Source organism: Gambusia affinis, linkage group LG02 (assembly GCF_019740435.1).
Source record: "Gambusia affinis linkage group LG02, SWU_Gaff_1.0, whole genome shotgun sequence".
Classification (NCBI taxonomy): Eukaryota; Metazoa; Chordata; class Actinopteri; order Cyprinodontiformes; family Poeciliidae; genus Gambusia; species Gambusia affinis.
Window position 1 is genome coordinate 1,594,521 of NC_057869.1, and position 22,688 is coordinate 1,617,208.

A 22,688-nucleotide genomic window follows, 5' to 3' on the forward strand; every position below is an offset into this window, starting at 1 on the left:
AACTAAACGGCAGATTCTGCAGCGCGGCCCGTCTCTGCACTGGCTGAAGCTCAACCCTGTAAAGCCGAGAGGAGCTGCAGGCGGTGCAGAGAGCAGGAGCTGCACTGGAGGTGAGGAGGAGCCTGCATGCACAAAACTGATGGGAAACGGTTCTGAGTGGCTGCTCCCATCCCGGAGCAGCGGGCCGGAGAGGGAGGACGGGAGGCAGCGCGCGCTAACTCAGATCCCCCACATGATGACGGCGAGGACAGGGGGACATAAAGAAACAGAAAGTGATGTTGAGTCAGACAACAGGGGAAAGAAACAAAAACTCCACAGACTCTGGGCTCACTGAGACACGATGGCTGCAGAATGAACCTGCAGGCTTCAGGTTGGGTCAAATCAAGGTCATGAATGTTCTTAAAGGGCCAGAAGGTTTTATAAAACCCATTATTAAACTGTTACTATATTAATAAATAGATGTTTCTTCATTAAGTACGTTAAAATTAAATCATATTTAACATCTTTTCACACTGATCAGTCCATCCAGGATTTCACAACTTGCTTTGTGTTTTGTGGTGCTAATTTAGAAATTTTATTTAAACTGAGGGACCAAGAAATACTGCCACCTACAGGTGGGAGTTAGCATCACTTAAACCCAGTTAGAGCTGCAACTAATGAATCAATTCTATCAATCATTCAGATGGATAATCAGATAAAGAAATTGCCACATTCTGCAGAATATTTTACTCAATATTATAAATACAGTAAAAAAGAGGAAAATAAGCAATTTATTTATTAAAATAGGAAACTAAACATTATATTGTCTGAAATACAATAATAGCAAAAGGTGCTTCATATTTTCTTATATAATTTGAACCAGTTGAAGCTCAAACTGGAGGAGCTCTGGATAGAAAATGTTTACAGTAAAAGGTTTTCTTTACATATATTAAATATTAATATATGTATAGATAATTATTTCTGTAATCAATTACTCACAATGAATCCTATTAACCAATGTTTTAAGGCATTTTGCAAAAAAAAATAAAAAATTTACAGAGATTTTATATGCATTACTAAGATAAAAAAAAAAATCAGTTGAATTTTTGCATAAATTAAAAACCTGGAGGGACTGACTGACGTAGTTTGGTGTTTTTTTGTGCTGTATTTGTTGCTGCCTCTTGGCCACAGACAAACAGGAGTCCTTATCAGAGAGGTTTTGAATTGATAAACTTCTCAATTAAAATGGATTTGATCCATTTTACCAGGATAAAAATAAAACCATAAAAAGCTCTGGCGGGTCAGATTTAGTTAGTTGTGTGCTTTATAGAGGTGAATCTGGCTAAAATAAAAACATGAGAGTTGCTGCGTTATGAAGGACGACGGAGCAGATTAGGTGTGCATGAGGTGAGCGATGAGCAGAAGGATCCGGTTCTGGTTCCTATCCTGCAGCTGCTGCCTCACCCTCTCGCTCCTCCTCCATGTGGCTGATCCGCAGCGCCATGGCCGCCCTCTCCTCCCGTTCCTCCCGGACTCGGCCCCGGGCGCTCGCCGCCTCCGCCACCATCTCCTGCCACTCCAGCACCTGGCTCTGGGTGTCGTCGGCGCTGCCCGACTCGCTGGCCTGCAGACAGACGGTAGACCCGGTGAGGAGCGGGTCGGGACGCGGCGGGTGGAGGCGGGGGAAGCGGTGCTGACCTGGGAGGCCGCCCTCTTGGTGAACTGCTCCAGCTCGGCCTGCAGCGTCCTCTGCTGCTCCTCGTACACCACCAGCTTCGCCTCCAGCATTTCTGACAGGAAACGGCCAGATGTTCACGGCCGCCGCCTCCAGTCAGAGGAAAACCACCGGGTTCGGTTTCCTTACCGCTCTTCGCCTTCAGCTCCTCGTACTCATCCACCTTCCACTGGTTTTCCTCCCTCTCCTCCTCCAGAGCCGTGATCCGACCCCGGAGCGCCGTCAGGTCCGGAGGAGCAGCGCCAGCCTTACAGGAAGCAGAAAACAGACGTTTTACTTCCATCCGCTCCGTTTTACAGGGTTCACATATTTATCCACAGAGACATTTTATCAAGTTTCAACCAGTTTAAATGTAAGTTTGCAGCTTTTCCTCCTCTAAACTTTGGAAGTGAAAACAAATTAAATGAAATCTCCAATTCACTATTATCTATTTATTAGTTATTAATAATGTCTTGTGACAGTAACATACATTCTGCACCAGGGACAAGATAAACAAACTAAAATGTAACAATATTTTCTGTCCTGAAACGTCTGACACACCTGACTGTCCTGAGAACAAAACAGTTCAACAAATCACCCAATTTCAAGAACTTTAATGTATAAAATACTCAAATTCAATTAAAGTCAAAAATACTTTATTGATCCCAAAGGGAAATGAAAAACTGTTGTAACTCATTAATTCAAAATGCTCTTATCTTATCCAACCTTTATTTCATTAACACAGAATAAGTCATCAGTAATAAAATCGGTTTATTACATTAAAATAAATTGTGTTGAGCTAATTTATCTTCCTGCTCAAACAGTTGAACAAAACATACAAAATATCTATAAAAATGTTCTTCCTACTTTTTCTGGCATTTAGAAAATACAAATCATTTTGGAAATTCTAACTGACCTAAAACCATAAAAGTTTTACATCTGATTTAAATTCGGTTAGTGAGAATAAATGTGCCTGTGTCTTTTATTAGGCTGGTTTATTTATCTGGTTTCAACTGTAAATAATATTTACCGACTTCAGGCTTTAATCACTTTTGGACTTTAATGCTCAGCTGAACAGAAATTAAAAATCATTGAAATGAGTTTCACTGCAGCTGCTGCAGAGGAAGCGTTTGGATCTGGACGTTAAAACTCACCTGGCTTTTCTTCAGCTCCTCTTCCAGCTGTCGGATCCGAGACTTGGACCAAGCTTTCATTTTCAGAAACTTGGCCTCTGACCTGCTGGCCTCTTCCGTTTTTTGCTTTGCTTGAGCTGAAAGAAAACAGAAAACTAATTAAATTAGCAGAAACCATGAAACCAACCAGAAATGCTCCAGATGTCACCAGTTAAACGAACTCCAACCTTCCAGCTCCGCCATCCTCTGGACGGAGGCCGGATCGGTCGGCAGGTTCCCGGTTCCTGAGGCCTCCCGGCAGACAGGTGGCGCCGCTGCAGGCGAGGCTGTGCGGCGCTCCTCCAGCTGCCCCAGCAGCTCCGTCTGCAGTCGCTCCATCTGGTCCTGATGCTGCGCGCTCAGCCGCTGCAGCTCCACCTGGTGCTTCTCCATCAGGTCCCGCAGCTGCGCTCGCATCACGTGCTTCTCCGCCTCCATCTTGGACTCCAGGCTCTCCCGCTCCACCTGCAGCCGCTGGAGTCGCTCCGTCAGCTCCTGTCGGGTCACAGAACCGACACAACGTGACAACAGGAGCCAAAGCATCCACGCCGCGGGAACATTTCTACATTTATTCATTTTGGAACAAGAAACCAGAGATTTATTTTAGAAGGATTTGATGAACAAGAAGCAGAAAAAGTCTAAAAAGATTCTGATGTGGAAGGAAAATTACTTTTAAAATAAAAATCCGAAATTAAAAAAAAGGTAAATTAATTATTTTTAAATTAAAGTTAAAATAAAATAATAAAAATATGAATCTTTTCTCAATCTTCTTTTAACAACAATTGTCAAGTCTTGCCACAGATTTATTTTGTACTTTGACTAGGCCATTCAAACACATGGATCTGCTTCGATCCAAGCCATCCCATATGATCTCCAGCTGTATGTTCAGGGTGGATGATGGAGGAGCATCATGCTGCCACCACCGTGTTTCAGAGTAGTGGCGGTGTGTTCAGGGTGACTCCAGTTATTATTCTATTTCATTCTGTCTGGAGTGACATCGTGTGTTTCCACCGGACTGAGAGATGAATAAACATTTATGAAACATTAGTCTGATTTTTATTTGTAAGGAGTGTCGAAGCTTTTGAGGTTGACACATTAAAAAATGACAAAAATGGGACGATATCGACGAGAAAGCAGGAATATTTTCACTATTTATGAAAGTGTAAGAAGAAATTTACGGGGTTGACATTTATTGATGCCATTTCCCTGAAGGTAACCAGAGTCACAAACTAGATTGTACTGGTTTGGTTCGACGGTAGAAAAAGGACCTGCTGACCTTGATCTGCTGGTCCCTGCCGTCCACCTCCCCCTGCAGCACGTCGATGACCTGCGTCTTCCCGTTCAGAACCTCCTCCTTCTCATGCAGCTTCTGCTTCAGAGCCTTCAGCAGCTGGGGGGAAACAGGAAGTTAGAAGGAGTTTCTAAGCGTCTCATTGGACGGTGAGCGGCGGTGCCGGTACCTGCTCCAGGTCGGCGCTGGCGTCTGATTTGGCCGCCAGCCTGAACAGCTCCTGTTCGTGCATCTGGTTGATCTCCGTCAGCTGATTATCTTTCTGAATGATGATGTCTTTAAACGTCTGGATCTGAAAACAAGATGGCGGCGTTATTTCTGCCCTGCTGCTCCAGTTTGAGCTGCCGTGTGGAAACCTACGTTCTGCTTGAACATGCTTTCCTTCTGGCTGTACTGCTCCTTCTCTGAGGCCAGCAGCTCCTTCAGGCTGTCTGTCTGCTCCAGCAGCAGACTGTAACGCTCCTCTGACTCCTCTACCTTCTTGGTCAGGCTCTGCACCAGCAGCTGCAGCTCCTGCGTCTCTCCGCCGACCTCCAGCGCCTGATAAGAAGACAGGAGTTAAAACATGTGGAAGAGAAGCAGGGGTTGGATTTTAGAAGAGCTTCACCTTCTGCTGAGGTGCAGCAGCTGCAGGGTGATCTCGGGCCAGTCCCGTCTGCAGGTGGACGATGTACGCCTCCTTTTCTGCCAGCCTCCTGTTCCTCTCTGTCAGCATGGCGTCCATCTCCTCTCCTCGCTGCTGCTGAACCTCCAGCTCCTTCCTCTGGAATCAATCAGGAACAATTAACATCTACCAACACGTCTCCCACACAGAACAACTGCAGACAGAAATAACTGAGTTCATTTGCACTGTGAATATTATCCACCTTGTTCTCCAGTTCTCCATCTTTCACAGAAAGCTGCTGCTCCAGTTCCTCCACCTTCTTCCTCAGCAGGACGATCTTCCCCCGACTGGCCTGCTCTCCTCCTCCCTCTGAGGAACCCTGAGGAGCAAACAGCTCATTCAGCCGCCGCCATCATCATCATCATCATCATCATCATCATCATCATCAGCATCATGGAAATAAAACTGGCAAAAAAGAAAATAGAACCAAAGAAGTAAAAAAAAGAAACAGCTGGAGATTAAATATGATTCAGTAAAACAAAACTGAAAAAATGTAATATCCTACCTTAGAAAAACAAAATAAGATCACACAATAAAAACTAAAATAAAATTTAACGAAAATAAAAAATATTTAATTTATTAGAAGCAATGCAAAGTAAAATACAACAAAAATATATTAGAATATGTAGCAGAATAACATCTAGAACATTTAAAAGTAAAACAAGAAACTAAATAATAAAATCTAAAAATAATAAAGATAAAATAAAAATAAAAAGTAGGTTAAATCTGTAGAGTTCATGTGTTGGTGGAGATCCTGTCTTTTCTCAGACCTTCTTGCTGTGAGTCGACGTTCCGGATTCTCCCTGCCGTTTCTTCAGCTCCTCCAGCTGTGATGTCAGAGACGTCACCTTGGCCTTGTTCTGGAGGCGGAGCTTAGACAGCTTGGCCTCACAGGCCTCCTTCTCCCCCTGAGGCACAGAGCAACAAATCACCTTCAGTTTGGTCAGAGCCACTGAAGCTGCACTAATTATGGAGGATAATCAATATTGATTAATATGGTTCTGTTTATTTCAGGTCAAACATTCACTGAGTTCTTATCTCACATCCCGTCTCTCAGTGAATGCTGGACTTTGGGGTTAAAGGTTAACCAGATCCAGCTCCAGGTTGTAGGCGGAGCCATTGAGAGTGGGCGGAGCCTGGCAGGGAGCCGCCCTCACCTTGAGCTGGTCGTCTTTGGAGCGAAGCGCTGCGTCTTTTTCCCGGATCAGATCCTTCAGCTGGGAGACGAGCTGCTCCGTCTGGATCAGCCGCTCCGCCATTTCTTCCACAGGAAGTTCTGCAGCGCCAACAGAACCTGCAGCGGCTGCAGCGCCGCGAGGGGAGCCGGCGCCCTGAGGAGGAACGATGAAACACACAGATCCATCTGTTTCTTCATGTAGCCAAAGCATGTTACTAAGAACTTATTGATTCTGTTTTCTTATTTATAACAGAAATGCAGTGAAAATAACCAGACAGGTTTCTACTGAAACAGCTGCTTCACTTTCCACTGCAGATTTCCAGACTTAAACTTTAATTTGTCATCCTTTTCAAACAACTTTACAAATATAAATACTGAAGTTTCCTGAGGATTTATGGCAGATGTTGAGAGAGTGAGAGACGTGCAGCAAACTTTCTACTTTACACTGAAACACAGCAATAAACTTAACTGATTGAATACAGAAATTTTACAATTCTTTCTAAATGCTGCTCTGAATAAAACAAATGCAGCATTTCAATATGCCTTTTCACTTCTTAGATAACAACTGAACAATGTTATGAGTGACTGCCTTCATACTGAAAACAGTTCAATGGGATGCAAACAGGAAGTTGTAGCTCAGTAAAACACACCCAGGTCAGCAGTTTGACTGATTCCTGTTAATCTGGACATGAAGCTCAACGTTAACAGATAAAACCTGCAGTCATGAAGTCAGAAATACCTGGAGCTTCACAAGTTATCACTGCTGGTGAAAGCTGGTTGTAAAAATGCAACAGATTAAATGTTTGGGATCATTTTATTGCTCCAGAACTGGAGAGCTACCATCCTGCAGCGATGCTTCACCACTCTGAGTCTGAGCTGAAAGACTGGAGCTGAGGAGGGAATTCACCATCTGGAGCAGAAATGCATCTAAAATCTGCAGGATAGCTGAACCAAACCTCAAACTGAAAGATATTTTATTTCAAAAATCTTTCTTTTTGCTCTTTTAGTTTGTTTTTAAATTATGCAAATTCAGGACTTACAGCAGAGCCAGGCTCTCCCTCTTCCCCAGAAAGCCATTTCAGCATGGTTGATTAGAGGCCTGGAACACAGAGACCCACACACACACACATACACGCACACACACACATACACACACGCACACACACGCACACACACACACACACACACACACACACACACACACACACACACACACACACACACACAGAGAGAGACACAGGAAGTCAGCTTTCTCTCTCACATTCCAACAAAACGCTGCTGTTCAGGTATTTCTAGGAGAAACTCGGACCAGTCGAATCAGATTAATGTCCCGCAGCTCACATAAAGAAACATTCAATGTTTTTCTACCCAGGTTGAATTATCTGTTGGTTTGAATCCTTCATAAATCCTCAGCAGAGGCGTAGATTAGTGATCTGTTCTCACATGAAACAAACAGGGTTTTCTAAACTCAACTCGTTGTGGTTTATAATAACTTAATCCAACAGCATGTTCTATTTAATATATTCATAAAGGTCAGGGATGGTCACTTAAATGGGGATTATCTTGTAATCAGTCCAGTTTTTGTTGTGTTTAAAACATTTCATTTCTTTTCATTTTATGTGTTTTAGTCATTACAGTTTTAATCAGATTGGTGCATCTCTGGTTCTTTTCCCTCTGGACGTGTTTAAATGAATTAATCTGGTTCTGATATCATTTCTGTCATTAATCCTCCTGTCTAAAATACTTATCTCTATTAGTGACTGATGCTGATTATTATAAATGTTGAGAAAGTTAATAAAGAGCCTGGCAATTTTTCCCCCAGCACCAAACATGTGCTTCACATGGACCAATGCAGGTCATGAATCCATTCAACAATTATTTTCCATCTGTGGTTCTGGAGGAACAGTTTGATCATCAACTTCCTTCTGTGATGCAGTTTCCAGTTTTCCATTTACTTCCCTAAGAGGCCTAAAGCTTCCTGCCACTCATCACATTCATGAAAGTCAAAACTTTATCCTAAAGAATCTAGAATTTATTTTTAAACTTCAGAACCAACAACCAGCCGGTCATTTCTCTTTGCAGTTGAACCAACAGTGGTGGCAGCATCATGCACAGTGACTGGTTTGAAATTGTGCAAGAAATTGAATCTATGTCAAATATTATAGTTCTATTTGCATCATATGGTCCATTTCACTTTGTTTCTGTGACAGGATCCAAACGGTTCTCTGGATGGAGACTGAAACACCAGAGGCAGCTCACAAAGACGCTCATGTTTAAATATTCATCATCACCGTGTGAGGAATCAGATAAGTGACCTCAGCAGAAACGCCCTGAGGTCAGAGGTGAGCCATGTGGGTCATCAGATCGCTGGGACAGGATCCAAGCCTTTCACCGCTGGACAAAAGAAAAACTCCTGCAGGATGTTTAACCAGCTGCTGGAGAATGACCAAAATCTCAGATATGAAACAAAATATATTCAATATACCTGCTGTCTGGCTTTTAAACATTAGGAAAAACTTTATTTAGATTAAAATATATAGTTTATTTTACAAGTGCTTGTGAAAATATTATATTCGTTTGTTTGGTCAAACAGAGGAAAAGTAGCTAAATTATTTGCTATATCCTCAAAAACAAACGGTTCTTTGCTGGGACTCATTTGATTGGTTCTGACTGGTTCTGTTGAAGAGTAACTCAATAAAAATGTTGCTGTTTGCAGCCCAGACCATCATGTCAACGTCTGTTTCTGGCAGGGAAGTCTGATGTTTTCTGCTCCTCTGCAGGGTGGAAAATAATTATCATATCATATAGTGACTGAAGGAAGCATGGAAACAGAGAGATATCGCAGCTGAAATCATCAAGCCAAGATTTTATAAAAACTAGTTTCAATAATCAAAGAAAAAAAATCTAAATTTAAAAAGCAGTGCTTAAATGATTTTATGGCTAAATTGTTGAAATGCATGCTTTGTCTATGAGTATAATATGAAAATATATGAAGATATATGAATATTTAGTTCCTGACCACTTGATATGTCCCAGAAAACTAGCGATGCACGCAATAAAACAATTATATTAATGATATTAGTTCTAATAGGGGACTTTAAATAAGTGTAAAAGCAGCCAGTAAATAGAAAAACACAATCAGAAAATGTGTAAAACTACTGATCAACACCATTTTAAAATATTAAAAGTATAACAGCTGAGAAATAAAATAAAAATGAATAAACAGGACATTGAATACCTGTTACAACTGATGGTAATGTGTAATATCTTAATATTGACATTTCTCTTAAGGCTTTTTTCTCTCTTTTAAACCAGTTTATGTAGGATATAAGCTGTCTGCTGAATCTTTCCAACTATTCCACTGATTTATAGGAACACAACATTCCTATTGAAGCAGAAACAAGCCAACCTGTGTCAGGACCCGAGGCCTGTTCAACGCATGATCTGCCTCATTCATTGAGCCTGTTGGCTGTCCTGCCAGAGTCAGAGTCAAGACAAAAATCCGGTCAGACTGGTTCTGTCACGCAAAACCACAGCAGCTTACAAACTGGTGCTGCTCTGACACATTAAACTGGGCTAATCTCCGAGTTTATGAGGAGCAACAGTTAAAACCAGCCCAAATCCAGCAGAGCAGGAGCCAATTAAAAGACATTCCTGAACAGATTATGAACTATTGTGTTATTTTCTTACTTCTAAATCCATATATTACATTTCAAAACACAATACAGACGCCGTAGATACATCTTAAGCCTTCAGCAACACGCACAGACACGTCAGGAGATTAAAACGCTGCTTTAAAGCAAGCTAAGGCCACACACCGTCCAGTAGCTTGGAGCTAACTTCTTAGCTAACCATTTAAATGCCTCTCGGCTCCCCGTCGGGTCATAAAACACGCAGGTTGTTCAGTTTGAAAGCTTACCGCGCTCACAAGTTCACGAAGAACCCACCCGAGTCAACACCTGGTCCAGAAGAGTCCAGCAAAGTTACATTTTATTACATTTATAGTACATATCTTCAACGGGACAGAGGTCTTAGACACATTTGTCAACAGACTGAGAAACGTCTGCGCATGCGCAGTTCGAGCAGGAAGAAGAAACCGTTTTTGCTTTTTCCATCAGCAGCTAAAAAAAGAGATATCTCCAATAAATTACATTCGCGTGGATCTAAAATGTATATCACATGGATACAGGTAAGGAATAAAGTCTTCTGTTCTGTTGTCATTTGTTTTTCCTGCTAATTTTTTTTCGTTCTTAACGTAAAATATGAATCAAAGAAGGAATATTTTCCAGGAGAACTACATGGATATCATTTCCGGTTTTGCTTCCAACCGAAGAAGATTCAAAAAAGATTTTGAAATGGCTTCCTTTTCATGTGAGTACACAATCAGAAAGTGGATTACTATTATTTTATTAACTATTTAAAACATGCCTCCATGTTTTTCTTACTTTTAAAAATTCAAACGAAAGTAGATTTGTTCACAATTAATTGTACACAAAACAAAATGACTCAGCGATTCCTCTTTGATCTTTAAAGGCGAGGGAGAAAAAAAAAAAACAATAGATATCAAATAAATTCATAATGTATTTTCCTTCCTCACCATCCAGTCCTGCACATTTGATTACAGAATGGTGAGTCTGGTTGCTTGCAGCGTCAGAGGCAGTTTTGATTTATAAAATTTGGGGAAGTGAGATGGTCACACTTGGCCGACCGTCTGAAAGACGTTTGGGTAGGTGATGTGATCCTTACCCATTATGATTGATGGAAAGGATGGTTTGAACTTCCTCCTTCTCCCTCTGCTCTCCGGTCTCCGTCTATTCCTTTTCATTTGGGGTCATAGTTCAGGTATTATCTGAACTTTTGAATCAGCTGCTCCCAGTTACAAAGACAATACACAGTTTGCTTATAATACAATAGCTCTTTTTGCAGATCATCTTTTGAAAATGGTTTTACTAATTCCTGACTCATTTACTTGTAGTTTCCAACAGATTCCTGTTGGATCTGCGGTCAATCTGAGGAACCTGTTTTTACTTTTTCTCCAGGATTTATTCCCTTTGAAATGAGGCAGTTGTGGTTGCAACACTTTTATATCTTTGCTTTCAACTTCTTTTCCATGCAGATCATTGAACACAATTTGCTTTTCTGGACCGTTAGTGAAACTATCCGTTGGGGTAAATTTAGAGTTTCTTCTCCTCATTAGAAGCTGTTTGGTTGGTAAATCAGTGAGTGGATTATTCTGGATCGAGTTTCTGATGGCAGTTGATGTTCCAGAAACACTCACAGCTCCATCAGCCTAAGAAACCTCAGCCTGATTTCCTGGCCTTCTTATCTCTCTTCCTAATCTTAAAAATAAGCGTGGAAGTAAAAAGGCGTCTATCATTAGTGTCTATGTGAAGACAGCGGATATAATCCTGGCGGTTAAGGAGCCTTACAGGCTAAGAATAATCCGTCTAAATCAATAGAGTAAAAGCCCCCATAAGGTTTGCATGAAGCGACTGGAGGATCGTTTGGATCTGCAGTCTGATTCTGTAAACACATCAAGCTGTTACACCGATGGGAATCTGAAAAAAACCATTAAAACCATAAATGATGACAAAGTCAAGTGAACAGAGAATCAAACTAGTCATTTTTCCAAATGTTTTATTCATTTTTCAGTACAAGTGGAGTCTAATGAAGAGTTTGAGCAGCTAAAAATGACTCAAATTACTCATCACCCAGTTTTATAGATTTTTTTAAATGAAGCTTTCAAAATTTCAGGTAAAAAAACACGTTGTGATAATTAGTTTAAAACAGGCACAGAGTGAAAAACAGTTACAGATCAACCATCTAAAGAATATCTACAGTTATTTTCTAGTCATATTTCCATTGAACCTGATGACAAATGAAAGAATAATCACTTTTTCAGAAAAAAACCTGCATGTTTTCAGAGTCCAGTTTGGTCACTGAGCTCAGAAAGTATATTTTATAATATTTCTGGGTTTTTTAATGTCGATTTATCTGTTTGCAGAGAAATATGTGTGCATCTGAAAGTGAATAAAACCAAAATATTACATTTTATATATATATATATATTTATTATAAAAATATATTTTTACTTTTTAAGATATGAGCTCACAACAGTGCAAAACGGGTTTTTAAGCCTGTAGTTATTAGTTACAGACAAACTGTAAATTAATCCAAACAAATCAAACAGTGGAAGAAGCTTTAAATGAGACCGAGAGATGAGCAAAAGATCAAAAGGCTTCTGCTTGAAGAATGAAAATGTGTCGATCCAAAACGTTCGGCCAGTTCTGCAGAGCAACGGCTCAGCAGACAGAATCAAGTTTCCCATTGAACAAAGAGCAACGATCCTCGATCAGGACGCTCCAACCTGCCGTAATGCTCAGTTCTGTTGGAAAATATGGATAATTGTGAAGGAAAATGGGAAAACCTTTTCCCAGAAAAACAGAACCTGAACATTAAGGCTGGCCGCTGAGGTTTAATCCAGCATGTGTGTTCCAGATATGTTCTGAATGATGGTAAGGCTGAATATTCCCACAGTCTGGAGGACTCACTTCTTCTTCTCCTGGGTTCTAATGAACCAGTTTTTAGGCGCCAAGTCCAGTCGGAGCTGCTCCATGAGCCACGGATCCTTCTCTGCTCCCTCGATAAACTCCTCCAAAGATATCTGACCTGCAGACACAACACAAAGTTTAAGAGTTCACACAACACAAAGTTTAAGAGTTCACACTGCAAGGAAACGAAGCCGTTCATTTAAAACGGAGCGTCTTCCTCCATGTTTTCACTCACTGTCTTTGTTTTTGTCTGTCAGCTCAAATATCCTGTTGCAGATGAAGTCGACAGTTTCCACATTCGAATCATTGTGCCATTTAATTTTGGTGATGATCTGGAGAAAAAGAAACATGATTATATCAATATTTGAACAAACATTTCCATGATTTTGGATGAGAATTATGAAAATGTTCATTCATTTCTACAGATTAATTTATTTTTAGGATTTCTCTAAAAGATGATGGAGATGCAGAGATGGTCTCTGCTTCTCTGCTAATATTTTTAATTGGGTTTCTGCCAAAAGTTGCATAATTAACAGGTTATTTATGGTCATAGTTTGGGATGTTTAGATGGTGGATTTGCAACAATTTGTCTCCAAAACAGCAAAATGCCGACGGCTCTGAAGTCAAAGTGTAAACAGCAAATAACAAACAGAAGTTATTTAACCTCAAAACCACATTTTCATACTTTTATGAGAGATATTTATGACTGTATTTACTACCATGTTTCACAGCCTGCAGGTTGTAAAGTGAGGAAGATTATCTGGAGTAAACAGCTTCTCTGTGCTGCTTAAAATACTCCAGAGTTCACAGTGGTTTACTGTAAAGCTCAGCCAGGTTCATGTTAAACTTTCCAACTGCAACTCCAAATGTTTTTCATGAAACAAGCAAACCTTTTAAAAACCTGGAACTGAAGACTCACTCTGATGATACGCCTCACTTCCTGATTGGTCAGGCAGCCGTTCCCATCGTTGTCGTAAATTTTGAAAGACCACTTCAGTTTGTCGATGAGTTTTCCACGAAGAACGAGGTTCACGGCTGCCACATACTCCATGAAGTCCAACTTATCGTCCTAAACAGAACCAGGAGAGATACTCTGTGGATCACTGAGTCCTAACCGTTCTGCCGCACCAAAACACACGTTACCTTATTGGTGTCAAAGGATTTAAAGACAAGTTCAATGAAAGCCACCTCCTCCTCTGATGATTTGCTGCTGACGCCAAAGATTTTCTTGAATTCATGCAGGTGCAGGTTTCCACTCGGACATTCATGGGTGAATTTCCGGTACAGTTCCTGGATGTTCTGCAGAGTCACTTCAGTGTCTGTGGTGGCCTGGACCTGAGCCATCACTTCAGGCAGGAGGCAGCAGGAATCCCCTCAGGTGACGGGTCAGGAACATCGCTGCGTGGCCATCAGGAACCCATCGGTCTGCTCGGACCTTTCCAGAACAGGTTCTCCCGCAGAACAGATCCAGGAACGTCCCAAACAAATCCCAACCTCTAAGGAAAGACTTCTGGAAGATGTCCTAACTATTCCTTCTCCACCAGGCAGTGAAATAAAGTTGGGAAACTAATCTGCAGAGAGTTTGACTGTGAAGAGGAGCAGCACACCAGAGATTAGCAGGCTGAATCCACCAGAGCGTAAGCGAGTGTTTGGCGATGTGTTGATCCGATGAAGCGTGTGAGGAGGCGGTTTACCCAGACTGACCTGGCAGGAGAGCAGAAAACAGCGATGTGATTGGAGCCGCAAAGATATAAACAGCTTCTGAACGAGCTGCATTATCAGTGTCTGAATGTAGAGGCTTTACATTCAGACTGAGTCCAACACCGTTGTTGTTTGATTGCTGAATTGAAGATTGAAGATCGGTTGGATATCAGGCTCATAAGTTGTAGTAAAAACATGAAACTTGTCCTGGGACGTCCTGCTGCTTATCTTTAACCTGCTGATCTGGTTAACTCTGAGTCCTATTTTGGTTCCCCGGTCCAGTCAAAGTCCCTCATCCTCACAGCAGGAATCAGCATTCATTTGTTCATTTTTAGCTGAAGCGCAGCATGAATCTGTAGCTCAAAGTTTTATTCACCTTCTTATTTTAACAGCCTCGTTAGATTTAAAGAGACACCGAGATCTTCCAGTCTGGAAGTTGGTAAGAAATCAGAAGAACTTTTAGTGTTGAGGTGAGAAGAAAAACATATTTTTAATTAATAAAACGATGCAACAGGAGCTTGAGGTGGTTTTAATAACCAGGTGATTTATAAGAATTATTGTATTTTTTTCCAAAGTCAATGTTTGTTTTGCAGAAGGTTGTCAGAGTAAACTACAGTATGAAAGATTTTAATATTTTACACTAAATCCACAATCAACACTGACAGATCAAGAAACTGAAATATTTTTAATTAAAAGTGGTTAAATCAGCTGTGAGCACCAAGACTTCAGCTTATCAAGTATTTACACAATTGCATCACTTCCTATATCACAATCAATTTAAATAAAATATTCCAAGCTGGGTAAATAAAAGAACACAAAATAATAATATTTATTTTTTCATTTATTTGTGGCCTGAAATACATTTGATTTGACGTTTTGACCAGCATTACAGAAAACTGTCAGCAGAGGGCAGCAGACTGATTTCTACCCCATCAAAAACTGACGGGTTGATGATATTTTATTATTTATTAACTTTTATTTCAGCAGGAAAATCCCATTGAGATAAAAAATAAAAATATTTTACAGATGAACCCAGCCAGGCCTGGCTGAGTTTACAAAAGATTTGTAGCAAAACAGAAACAGTGAATATGATAAATAAATTATTTAACAGATTTCTCTCCAGTCAGAGGAAGCCGCTGGTTATTGAAATCCTTTTGGTTTTATTTGACCTCCTCTGAGTGTGAAAGTGATGGAAAGTCTGAGAAGTGAGGCTGAAATGTTGGAGAGATATTTGTAAAGTAAACATGCTTTGGCTCAAACAAAATATGGATAAATAATTAGTGATGAAAAATCACTTTTTACTAAATGCGTGTCTTTGGGAGTCAAACGAGGGAACAGTAGATTTATTTCAGGAGGTTAGATTTTATGCAAGAGTTTAACAAGGTAATGAGCTCAATGCCTGTGAAACACGCCTCCCAGGAGAAACTGGCCACTGGTGCCAATCCCTTTACATGACCTGAGTGAGTCAGTTGGAGCCTTCGCAACCGACAGACGGCCAGAACTTCCTGATTATTGTAACATCTTCAGGAACCGTTTTGTCCGAAGCAGCTTGCAGCTATGAGACCAGAAAAAAGCAGCAACGATGAAGGGGATGTGGCTCAGATCCAGGAGATGTGCCTCATCTTCCTGAGGGAATGTCCCAGCGGCGCCCTGCATCTACACGAGTTCAAGAAGATCTTCGGCGTTCAGAGCAGCTCGCCGGAGGACTCCCTCTTCCTGGAGACGATCTTCCGCTCCTTCGACACAAACCAGGTGAAGGATTGATAACTCTGCCTGCCAGAAATCAGGTCCATGCTGCGGTTTGTGTAACTCTGCCTGGTTTATCCGCAGGACAACACGCTGGACTTCATAGAGTACGTCGCCGCCCTTAACTTGATTTTAAGAGGAAATCTGGAAGATCGTCTCAAATGGTCCTTCAAGATGTACGACCGGGATGGGAACGGAAAGCTGGACCGGAACGAGGTGAAGCGGCTCATAAAGGTGAGGAAAACCTGTTTCATCCAAAAGTTGACAGAAACTGTGAAATATTAACAAGTTTTTCTATAGCAGGAATCTCCTAAAGGTGGATTTTAGTGCCCCTGTAATCTGGGATTAGGGCAAGAGGCTAAGGTCATGTCATGTGGCTCCATTGACAGAAAAAGAGTTGATCAGTTGTGATCCTAAGTACCTTTAACCTGGAGATCAGGTGGTTAAACAGCTCAGGTGTCCTGGCGGAGGGTCAGGAAGTCCAGACCACCTCATCTGGGTTATGAAGGGAAACTCTGCCACTGGATGGATGGGCTGGTTTCTGATTTAATGAAGCGTTTTCCAGTTGGATTGGTCCAGCTGTCATGGATAAACGTTAGCGGTTGGGTAAAACAGAGTCCAGGCCTCCAGGAAGCAGCCGCTCCATCCGGACCGGATGGTTTTAGATGTTCTTCTTCTCTTTTAGCTTTTCCTTCAGGAGCAGTGAATCCTCCATCCAGTCCTCATTTATCTGAATTTACTCTTTATTTTTATTTGTCCATTTGTTACATTATGTTCTACTACTATCCTCTGTTCATTTTGAAGCTCAGATCCTTCAGTTTTGCTTTTAATGAAACTTGTCCAGGGAACTTCTGTTAAAGTTCAGTTACAGTTGAGTTAAAATTCTTGGATTCTGACTTTTTTCTGACAGATTCTTCATAAAATCAAACTTCAGAAGAGCGAGGTTGGACTGACTCCGTCCCAGATCTGTGACCGGATCTTTGAGCTCGTTGACGACAACAACGATGGTAGGAGAACTAATTCAGGAGCAGCTCCAAAACTTAGAACATGGTGGAAAAACGACAGATTTTTTACCACTTCTTTTTAGAAAAGGAAACTCACAGATTGTATAGATTCATAGACATTGATGGAAATATTCATTGCTTGTAATGTTAATGATTCTGGCTTAGAAAGAATTAAAACCCAAAACTCAGAGTCTGAAAGTTTGAATATTACATCAGATCAATAAAAAGATATTTAAGCAGACATTTCAGACTCTGAAGGTTTATTCCTCTGGGCTCTTTTTGCATGATTTAATCTCCAGCCTCAGTCCTGCTCTTTGTGAAACTCCCAGATTCCTGAATGGATTTTGCTTCTCAAGGCTCCAGTTATCTGTGGCTGATGCACTTTTTCCTTCCACTCAACTTTCCATCCATGGGCTGTAACTTTTCCCATGATATTCTACTTTTCTGACACATAAAATATTAGGTTTTCATTCTCTGTGGTCCAGAATCATCTAAATAACATTTAGATAAATAAATATTTCACTCCATGTGTAATGAATCTATAAATGAGACCAAATATCTTGATATTTCCTGATATTTGGAAATATCAGGAAATATCATCTTGATATTTCCTATTTTTTATGTACCAATATTATTAAAATGATGCTGCAGATTGTGTTTTACATTTTTACATTATTATTTGAGTTCAAAGCAGCTTGTTGTGACTCGTTCTTTTGTAAAATGAAGACTGAGGGTCGTTTCCCTCTCTGTCCTCTCAGGTGAGATAACCCTGACTGAGTTCATGGAGGGGGCCAGAAAGGACCAGTGGATCATGGACCTCCTCAATCTGGACGTCAACACCTCCGGCTGGGTGATCCAGAACTACAGAAAGCTCCCATGATGCCTTGCAGCGAGAGCAGCGTCTTCATGTTCAACGTCTGAGGCTGAAGAACTGTTCCTTTGGTTTAAAATGATTCGCCCTGCGGTTCTGAACCCCTTTGAGTTTGGAGCTGGACCTCTTAATGTGGCAAAGGTTCTGTTGGGCCGGTCCAACAGACGGCGAGGGATTTCTGTCATCAGATACAAACAAATTAACTGCTAAATATCCTCATTTATCAGATTTCATTCTCAATAGTTCTGCTCTGTTTGGATATTTACTGTTATTTTTAGATCGTCATGGTGATTCACTGAAGTCATGAATATTTTAAAGAGTCATTTTAACTCTGTTTAAATTTCTCGGTGGTTAAAACTGAAACGTTTTTAAACGTGTTGCATCCTAGAAGCTGCAAATGTGCAGGAGCTGTTTGATCCTGATGTGAAGGAGGGCGCCGTGATCCCAAACACATCTGGATGAAGAACACTAAAAACCTCAAAACCTCACAAATAAAGTATTCATGAACAGAAAACTTCTTCATCTTAACTCTGACATCTTCACTCTTTCTTTACTCATTAAGAAGAACAAACTTAGTAGACTGAAAAAAATGATTTATTGCACAAATTAGCATGTTTACACAGACATTTGCAAAGCTTTGGATCCATTATTATTATAACACGATAATCATGGGTGAAGTAAAGTAATTTCAACACAATCTGGTAAAATTCAATGTCATCAATTGAAATCAAATCTTTCGATCACATGATTGAGTGAGATGGGTTTCTGAACTTGCAGTTTGGCTGAAAAATAAATAAAAATGAATAAAAAACAAACAATCGCTCAACTGCTGCGTCTGGTCAGTGAATCGACTCCTGCAGCCTAGAGCGCCTTCCTCTCCTCCTGGATGCTTTTCCAGCTCTGACTGGGATCTAGGCGGTTCCAAACTGAGCCAGATCACTCAGCTCTACGTCACCAAACTCCTCCCAGGGGCAGATCACTGCAGCATCTGCAGGGAAACAGAGCAGGCATGAGGAGACAGCTCAACACCACCAGGATCCAGGCTGAATTTGGCCCTCAGACTCACCGTCCAGCCCCTCCAGCCCCGGCAGAGCGCTGTCAAAGCTGGTAGAGAAATAAAAACTGGATTAGAAAGAGAAGAAAATCCTGAAGGCTGAGTGTTGGGAAGAACCTGCTCACCTTTTCTGTCCAGGTTTGGGAGCTTTGCTCTTAAACTGTCTGCTGTCCTTCTGCTTGAGCTCAGCTGGACTGGGCTTACGGACCTCAGATGATGCATTCATGTTCTCCACTGTGCATCAGAAAAACAAAACATCTCATAAGTAAACAGGAATCTGTGGCACATTAGAAGAAGTTGCTTAAATTCTGCTGTATAATCTGAAAGAACAGAGAATGGAAGTAAATCTGATACTGACTATAAATATTGAACAGTGAGAGGACTTACTTGTTTTCCAGATGTTGGAGATGTTTCTCTCTGCAGACCAAATAAGAAGCAGCTGCAAGACAAAGAGGGATTCTTCTTTCTTCTTGCTGTCTCAGTCTCGGTTCTCCTCGTCCTTCTGTCTGCTCTTATACCCTGCAGGGATCAGCTTCCCCTCAGCGCTCAGGCAGATTAAGTCTTATGACTAAGCCTCATTAATTCAAAAATACCCACAGCAGCTTGTTGGGACTCTGTTTATGAAATGTAGACACTCAAAGACAAATAAAATTAGGATTTTTTTCCTTCATGGGAAACATGGAGGCCAGCTGGGAGCCCTGCTGCCCAGTCTGGAGTCTTTCTCCCTGTGATCACTGGTTTCTCTCCAGGTACTCTGACTTCCTCTCCGTCAGCTCAACTGGTCTTTAAACTGCCTGTTTTCATGGTTTTGTGTTCTGTGAAAGTCATTCTGATTTAGATCCTAAAAGGCCTTTATTCACTACTTACAATTATTTATTTTCCAATGTTTTACCTTGTAATTGTTCTCCATTTTAATTGGTTAAAATAAAGCGCGGCTGACAGAGACGTGGTTGAACGGCTCGTCTGTTCCGGGACAACAGGATGAGTCACACAGATAAGAAACGTTGCATAACAAGGATCATGTCCAAATCTGCAGGTGGGTGAATCAGCCTCAACCTTTCAACAGCATCTGCAGATACACACGTGTGTGTGTGTGTGTGTGTGTGTGCGTGTGTGTGTGTGTGTGTGTGTGTGTGTGTGTGTGTGTGTGTGTGTGTGGGTGTGTGCGTGTGTGTGTGTGTGTGTGTGTGTGTGTGTAACATCATCATAGGTTGTTTCAAATGAGTGAGTGTCACCGAATCCTCTTTCCGACACCTGAGCAAAATCAGCTGTTCAGCTTTACTGGTGCTTAGAAACAGCATCACATGCAGAGTGATGCAATATTTCTCATATGATTAAATGTGTGCACAAATAAAATAAACAGCACTAAAACTTTAAAGTAATTTTGACTTTAAATTAGAAAACAATTTAAAAAATGTCAGCATCTCAGAAACAAGTGTTGCTAAACTGAAACAGCAACTAAAAGGCTTTAGAAATATTTGCAACATCACCAAGTATCTCCTGATTAGCTTTAAGGACGTCGATGCTGATGTAAGAAGATGAGCTCAATGAAACACAGACGTGGTTCAAAGTACTGAATTATATTGGATCATATTTATTTTAAGGGATCATATTTACAGTATGTACAGTCATGAATAATGAACAAGTCTGCTACAGTCAGATGGTTTAAACCCAAACGTGGGGATGTCATGCAGACAAGAACCCAGCTGGGCCAACAGGAGAAATGAACTGCACCACCGTTTCTCTGAGATTAGCCTTAAAATCTGCTCTGATCAAACTTCACTCATCTTTACTGAACCGGTGCAACATTTCCATTTGTCAAATAAAATCAGAAAACTGGGAACTCGATCCAAACCCTTACAGACTTTGTTCCTTCTTCCTTTTTGTAACTCCTGACTGAAAATATAACCTCCATGTTAAAGAATGAGAAAATATTCAACTTTCATAAAAATATTTTTTAATTTCTCTAAACTTTCCTGACATGAATGAGGAGGAGGAACTTTTTTTTACCTTTACTAAAAAAAGACCCAAAATTTGAGACTTTATCTCACTTTTTAAAAAATATCTCCAGACATTGTATTTTATACTTTGGAAGAAACACAAACAGAGTCAGTGATATTCAGAGTCAGTGACTGGATGATTAGTGAGCTCAGTGAATGTAATAATAATGCTAAAGAAAACAAAACTCAATGATTAAAATAATTTTATTTAACATTGTAAACCTGGACAAATATTAGTGGTTTTGTGTGAAATACAGCAGAAAGAATGAGAAAATGAATGCAGAGTAAGTTTCTCTGTTTTATTACAATATATTCAACAGATTTTAATAATCCTGTCTGCAGACAGATTATAATATAATCTGTATTTTTATTGGAAGCAGCTGCATCAACTGTCAGGAGCTCTGAAGAGTAAACAGATGATCATAAACGTTTCTGTTCATATGTAACTCCATGAAACCATCTTCATGTTTTATTATTATGCTTGTAGATCTGTGATGTTTCTGCTCCTCATCCTCAGGATGAAGGGGGAACAGGAAGAGCAGGAAGTCTTCCTCGGGTCTAAACGGTTCCAAACTGGGCCAGTTCGCTCAGCTCCACGTCTCCGTATTCCTCCCAGGGACAAACCACTGCAGCGTCTGCAACAAACCAGCAAAACCAGTGAAATGTTTCACAGGAACCATCAAACCCAGTGGGAACCTCCAGTAAACTCACCATCCAGGCCTTCCATGGCTGCGTCGTGGCTGTTGACTCTGTTTTCAGGGAGACAGAAACGTTTCTCACTCTGCTGCTCGTTCACTTCCTGTCTGAGGTCAAAGTTCATCTCACCCTTTCTGTCCTCGTTTGGGAGCTTTGCTCTTGAACTGCCGGCTCTCCTTCTGCTCCAGCTCTGGTGGCGTCGCCTTGGTGCCTCCAGCTGCTGCTGCTGCTGCTGCTGCTGCTGCTGAGTTCATCCTACTGACTGCATCACAGAGAAACCGGATTCAAACCATCAACCTCCCTGGACACCACCTGACCCTCCTGCTTACATACAATGAATGCATCTGTTGATGTAATTGTAGGAGGTGAGTTTAAATATATTTAATAGCTTAATTTGGATAAAACTACATTATTAAATGCTTGTTTTATGTTATTTTAGATACATTATAGTAAAATAGACCAAAATGTTTGATTGGAAGGAAACCAAATACTGAGATAAACACAGACAATCTTAAAACATTATAATTTATGAAATGATTTGTACATATAAACAGTCCTCCAACTGAAGAAACTGCAGCTTTAAATAAGTTTTTCTATATTTTTATTCATTTTTTGCCATCACAATATTTTGTTGCAGAATATTTAGTTTCTCCCTCTTTACATTCAGCGTTGACTTTCTAAATAGTTCATATATTCACTCTTTCAGTTGAAATTAAAAAATACAAACGTTTAAATGTGACATAATAAAAATCCACCCACCTGTTTCTGATGGTTAGTCACTGAAGTGAAAAGCAGCTGTGAGACAAAGAAGGAGTTTTCTTTCTTCTCACAGTCTCTCTTTTCTCCTGGTTCTTCGCCTCAGCAGCGTCTTTATGCGCCTCCATGGAGCGACCGCCTCCCCCAGAACCGATTTAGGCTGCCGGCTTATGACTAAGCCTCCATAACTCAGAACAACTGGAGTATAAGCTGGATTTTATTAATATTAGCTCATATCACAGCTGTTGAGGTTTCATAACTGACATATTTACCATAAATAAAGGGAAAAAAACGGTTTACTATAGGAATCTA

The 22,688-nt window shown here is 40.8% G+C and overlaps 5 protein-coding genes across 9 annotated transcripts in view; 1 reads left to right on the forward strand and 4 right to left on the reverse strand.

Moving 5' to 3' along the window:
- Positions 1–10,054, reverse strand: part of LOC122824280 (golgin subfamily B member 1-like) — a 32,522-nt gene extending 22,468 nt beyond the window's left edge. Inside the window, exons 1-14 of one of the 2 annotated variants that reach the window (XM_044104669.1) lie at positions 9,917–10,054; positions 7,038–7,096; positions 5,978–6,151; positions 5,591–5,728; positions 5,023–5,139; positions 4,764–4,919; positions 4,517–4,696; positions 4,326–4,448; positions 4,142–4,255; positions 3,054–3,360; positions 2,848–2,963; positions 1,844–1,961; positions 1,678–1,769; positions 1,443–1,603 (exon numbers count right to left, since the gene is read on the reverse strand). In XM_044104669.1, coding sequence (XP_043960604.1) covers positions 1,443–1,603; positions 1,678–1,769; positions 1,844–1,961; positions 2,848–2,963; positions 3,054–3,360; positions 4,142–4,255; positions 4,326–4,448; positions 4,517–4,696; positions 4,764–4,919; positions 5,023–5,139; positions 5,591–5,728; positions 5,978–6,151; positions 7,038–7,082 — 1,841 coding nt within the window. In that variant the 5' untranslated portion in view covers positions 7,083–7,096; positions 9,917–10,054. The remainder of the gene's footprint in view (positions 1–1,442; positions 1,604–1,677; positions 1,770–1,843; positions 1,962–2,847; positions 2,964–3,053; positions 3,361–4,141; positions 4,256–4,325; positions 4,449–4,516; positions 4,697–4,763; positions 4,920–5,022; positions 5,140–5,590; positions 5,729–5,977; positions 6,152–7,037; positions 7,097–9,916) is intronic. The other variant, XM_044104680.1, reaches the window with a different exon arrangement.
- On the forward strand, positions 10,046–18,688 carry guca1g (guanylate cyclase activator 1g). 4 transcript variants are annotated; one of them, XM_044104716.1, is made up of 6 exons: positions 10,046–10,186; positions 10,287–10,368; positions 15,777–16,001; positions 16,080–16,229; positions 16,906–17,002; positions 17,758–18,688. In XM_044104716.1, exons 3-6 carry the CDS (start codon positions 15,807–15,809, stop codon positions 17,877–17,879), a joined length of 564 nt encoding a protein of 187 aa, XP_043960651.1. In that variant the 5' UTR covers positions 10,046–10,186; positions 10,287–10,368; positions 15,777–15,806; the 3' UTR covers positions 17,880–18,688. The 4 variants fall into 4 exon arrangements, with proteins under 4 accessions (XP_043960651.1, XP_043960661.1, XP_043960641.1 ...); XM_044104726.1 differs by having other exon boundaries at positions 10,076–10,186; positions 15,798–16,001; XM_044104706.1 differs by lacking the exons at positions 10,046–10,186; positions 10,287–10,368 and adding an exon at positions 14,118–14,185 and having other exon boundaries at positions 15,798–16,001.
- On the reverse strand, positions 12,545–13,905 carry LOC122820278 (guanylyl cyclase-activating protein 2-like). The gene is made up of 4 exons (XM_044097567.1): positions 13,692–13,905; positions 13,468–13,617; positions 12,784–12,880; positions 12,545–12,666 (listed from the first exon to the last, which is right to left on the reverse strand). The coding sequence occupies exons 1-4, from the start codon at positions 13,890–13,892 to the stop codon at positions 12,545–12,547; spliced, it is 570 nt and encodes a 189-aa protein (XP_043953502.1). The 5' UTR covers positions 13,893–13,905.
- On the reverse strand, positions 18,447–19,411 carry LOC122824307 (retinal cone rhodopsin-sensitive cGMP 3',5'-cyclic phosphodiesterase subunit gamma-like). The gene is made up of 4 exons (XM_044104751.1): positions 19,312–19,411; positions 19,050–19,158; positions 18,937–18,974; positions 18,447–18,858 (listed from the first exon to the last, which is right to left on the reverse strand). Coding segments are annotated over exons 1-4 (225 nt in total). The 5' UTR covers positions 19,313–19,411; the 3' UTR covers positions 18,447–18,781.
- A 1,999-nt stretch (positions 19,412–21,410) lies between these two features.
- LOC122824301 (retinal cone rhodopsin-sensitive cGMP 3',5'-cyclic phosphodiesterase subunit gamma-like) lies at positions 21,411–22,469 on the reverse strand. The gene is made up of 4 exons (XM_044104738.1): positions 22,380–22,469; positions 21,750–21,882; positions 21,636–21,673; positions 21,411–21,559 (listed from the first exon to the last, which is right to left on the reverse strand). The coding sequence occupies exons 2-4, from the start codon at positions 21,872–21,874 to the stop codon at positions 21,483–21,485; spliced, it is 240 nt and encodes a 79-aa protein (XP_043960673.1). The 5' UTR covers positions 21,875–21,882; positions 22,380–22,469; the 3' UTR covers positions 21,411–21,482.
- Positions 22,470–22,688: the final 219 nt, after the last annotated feature.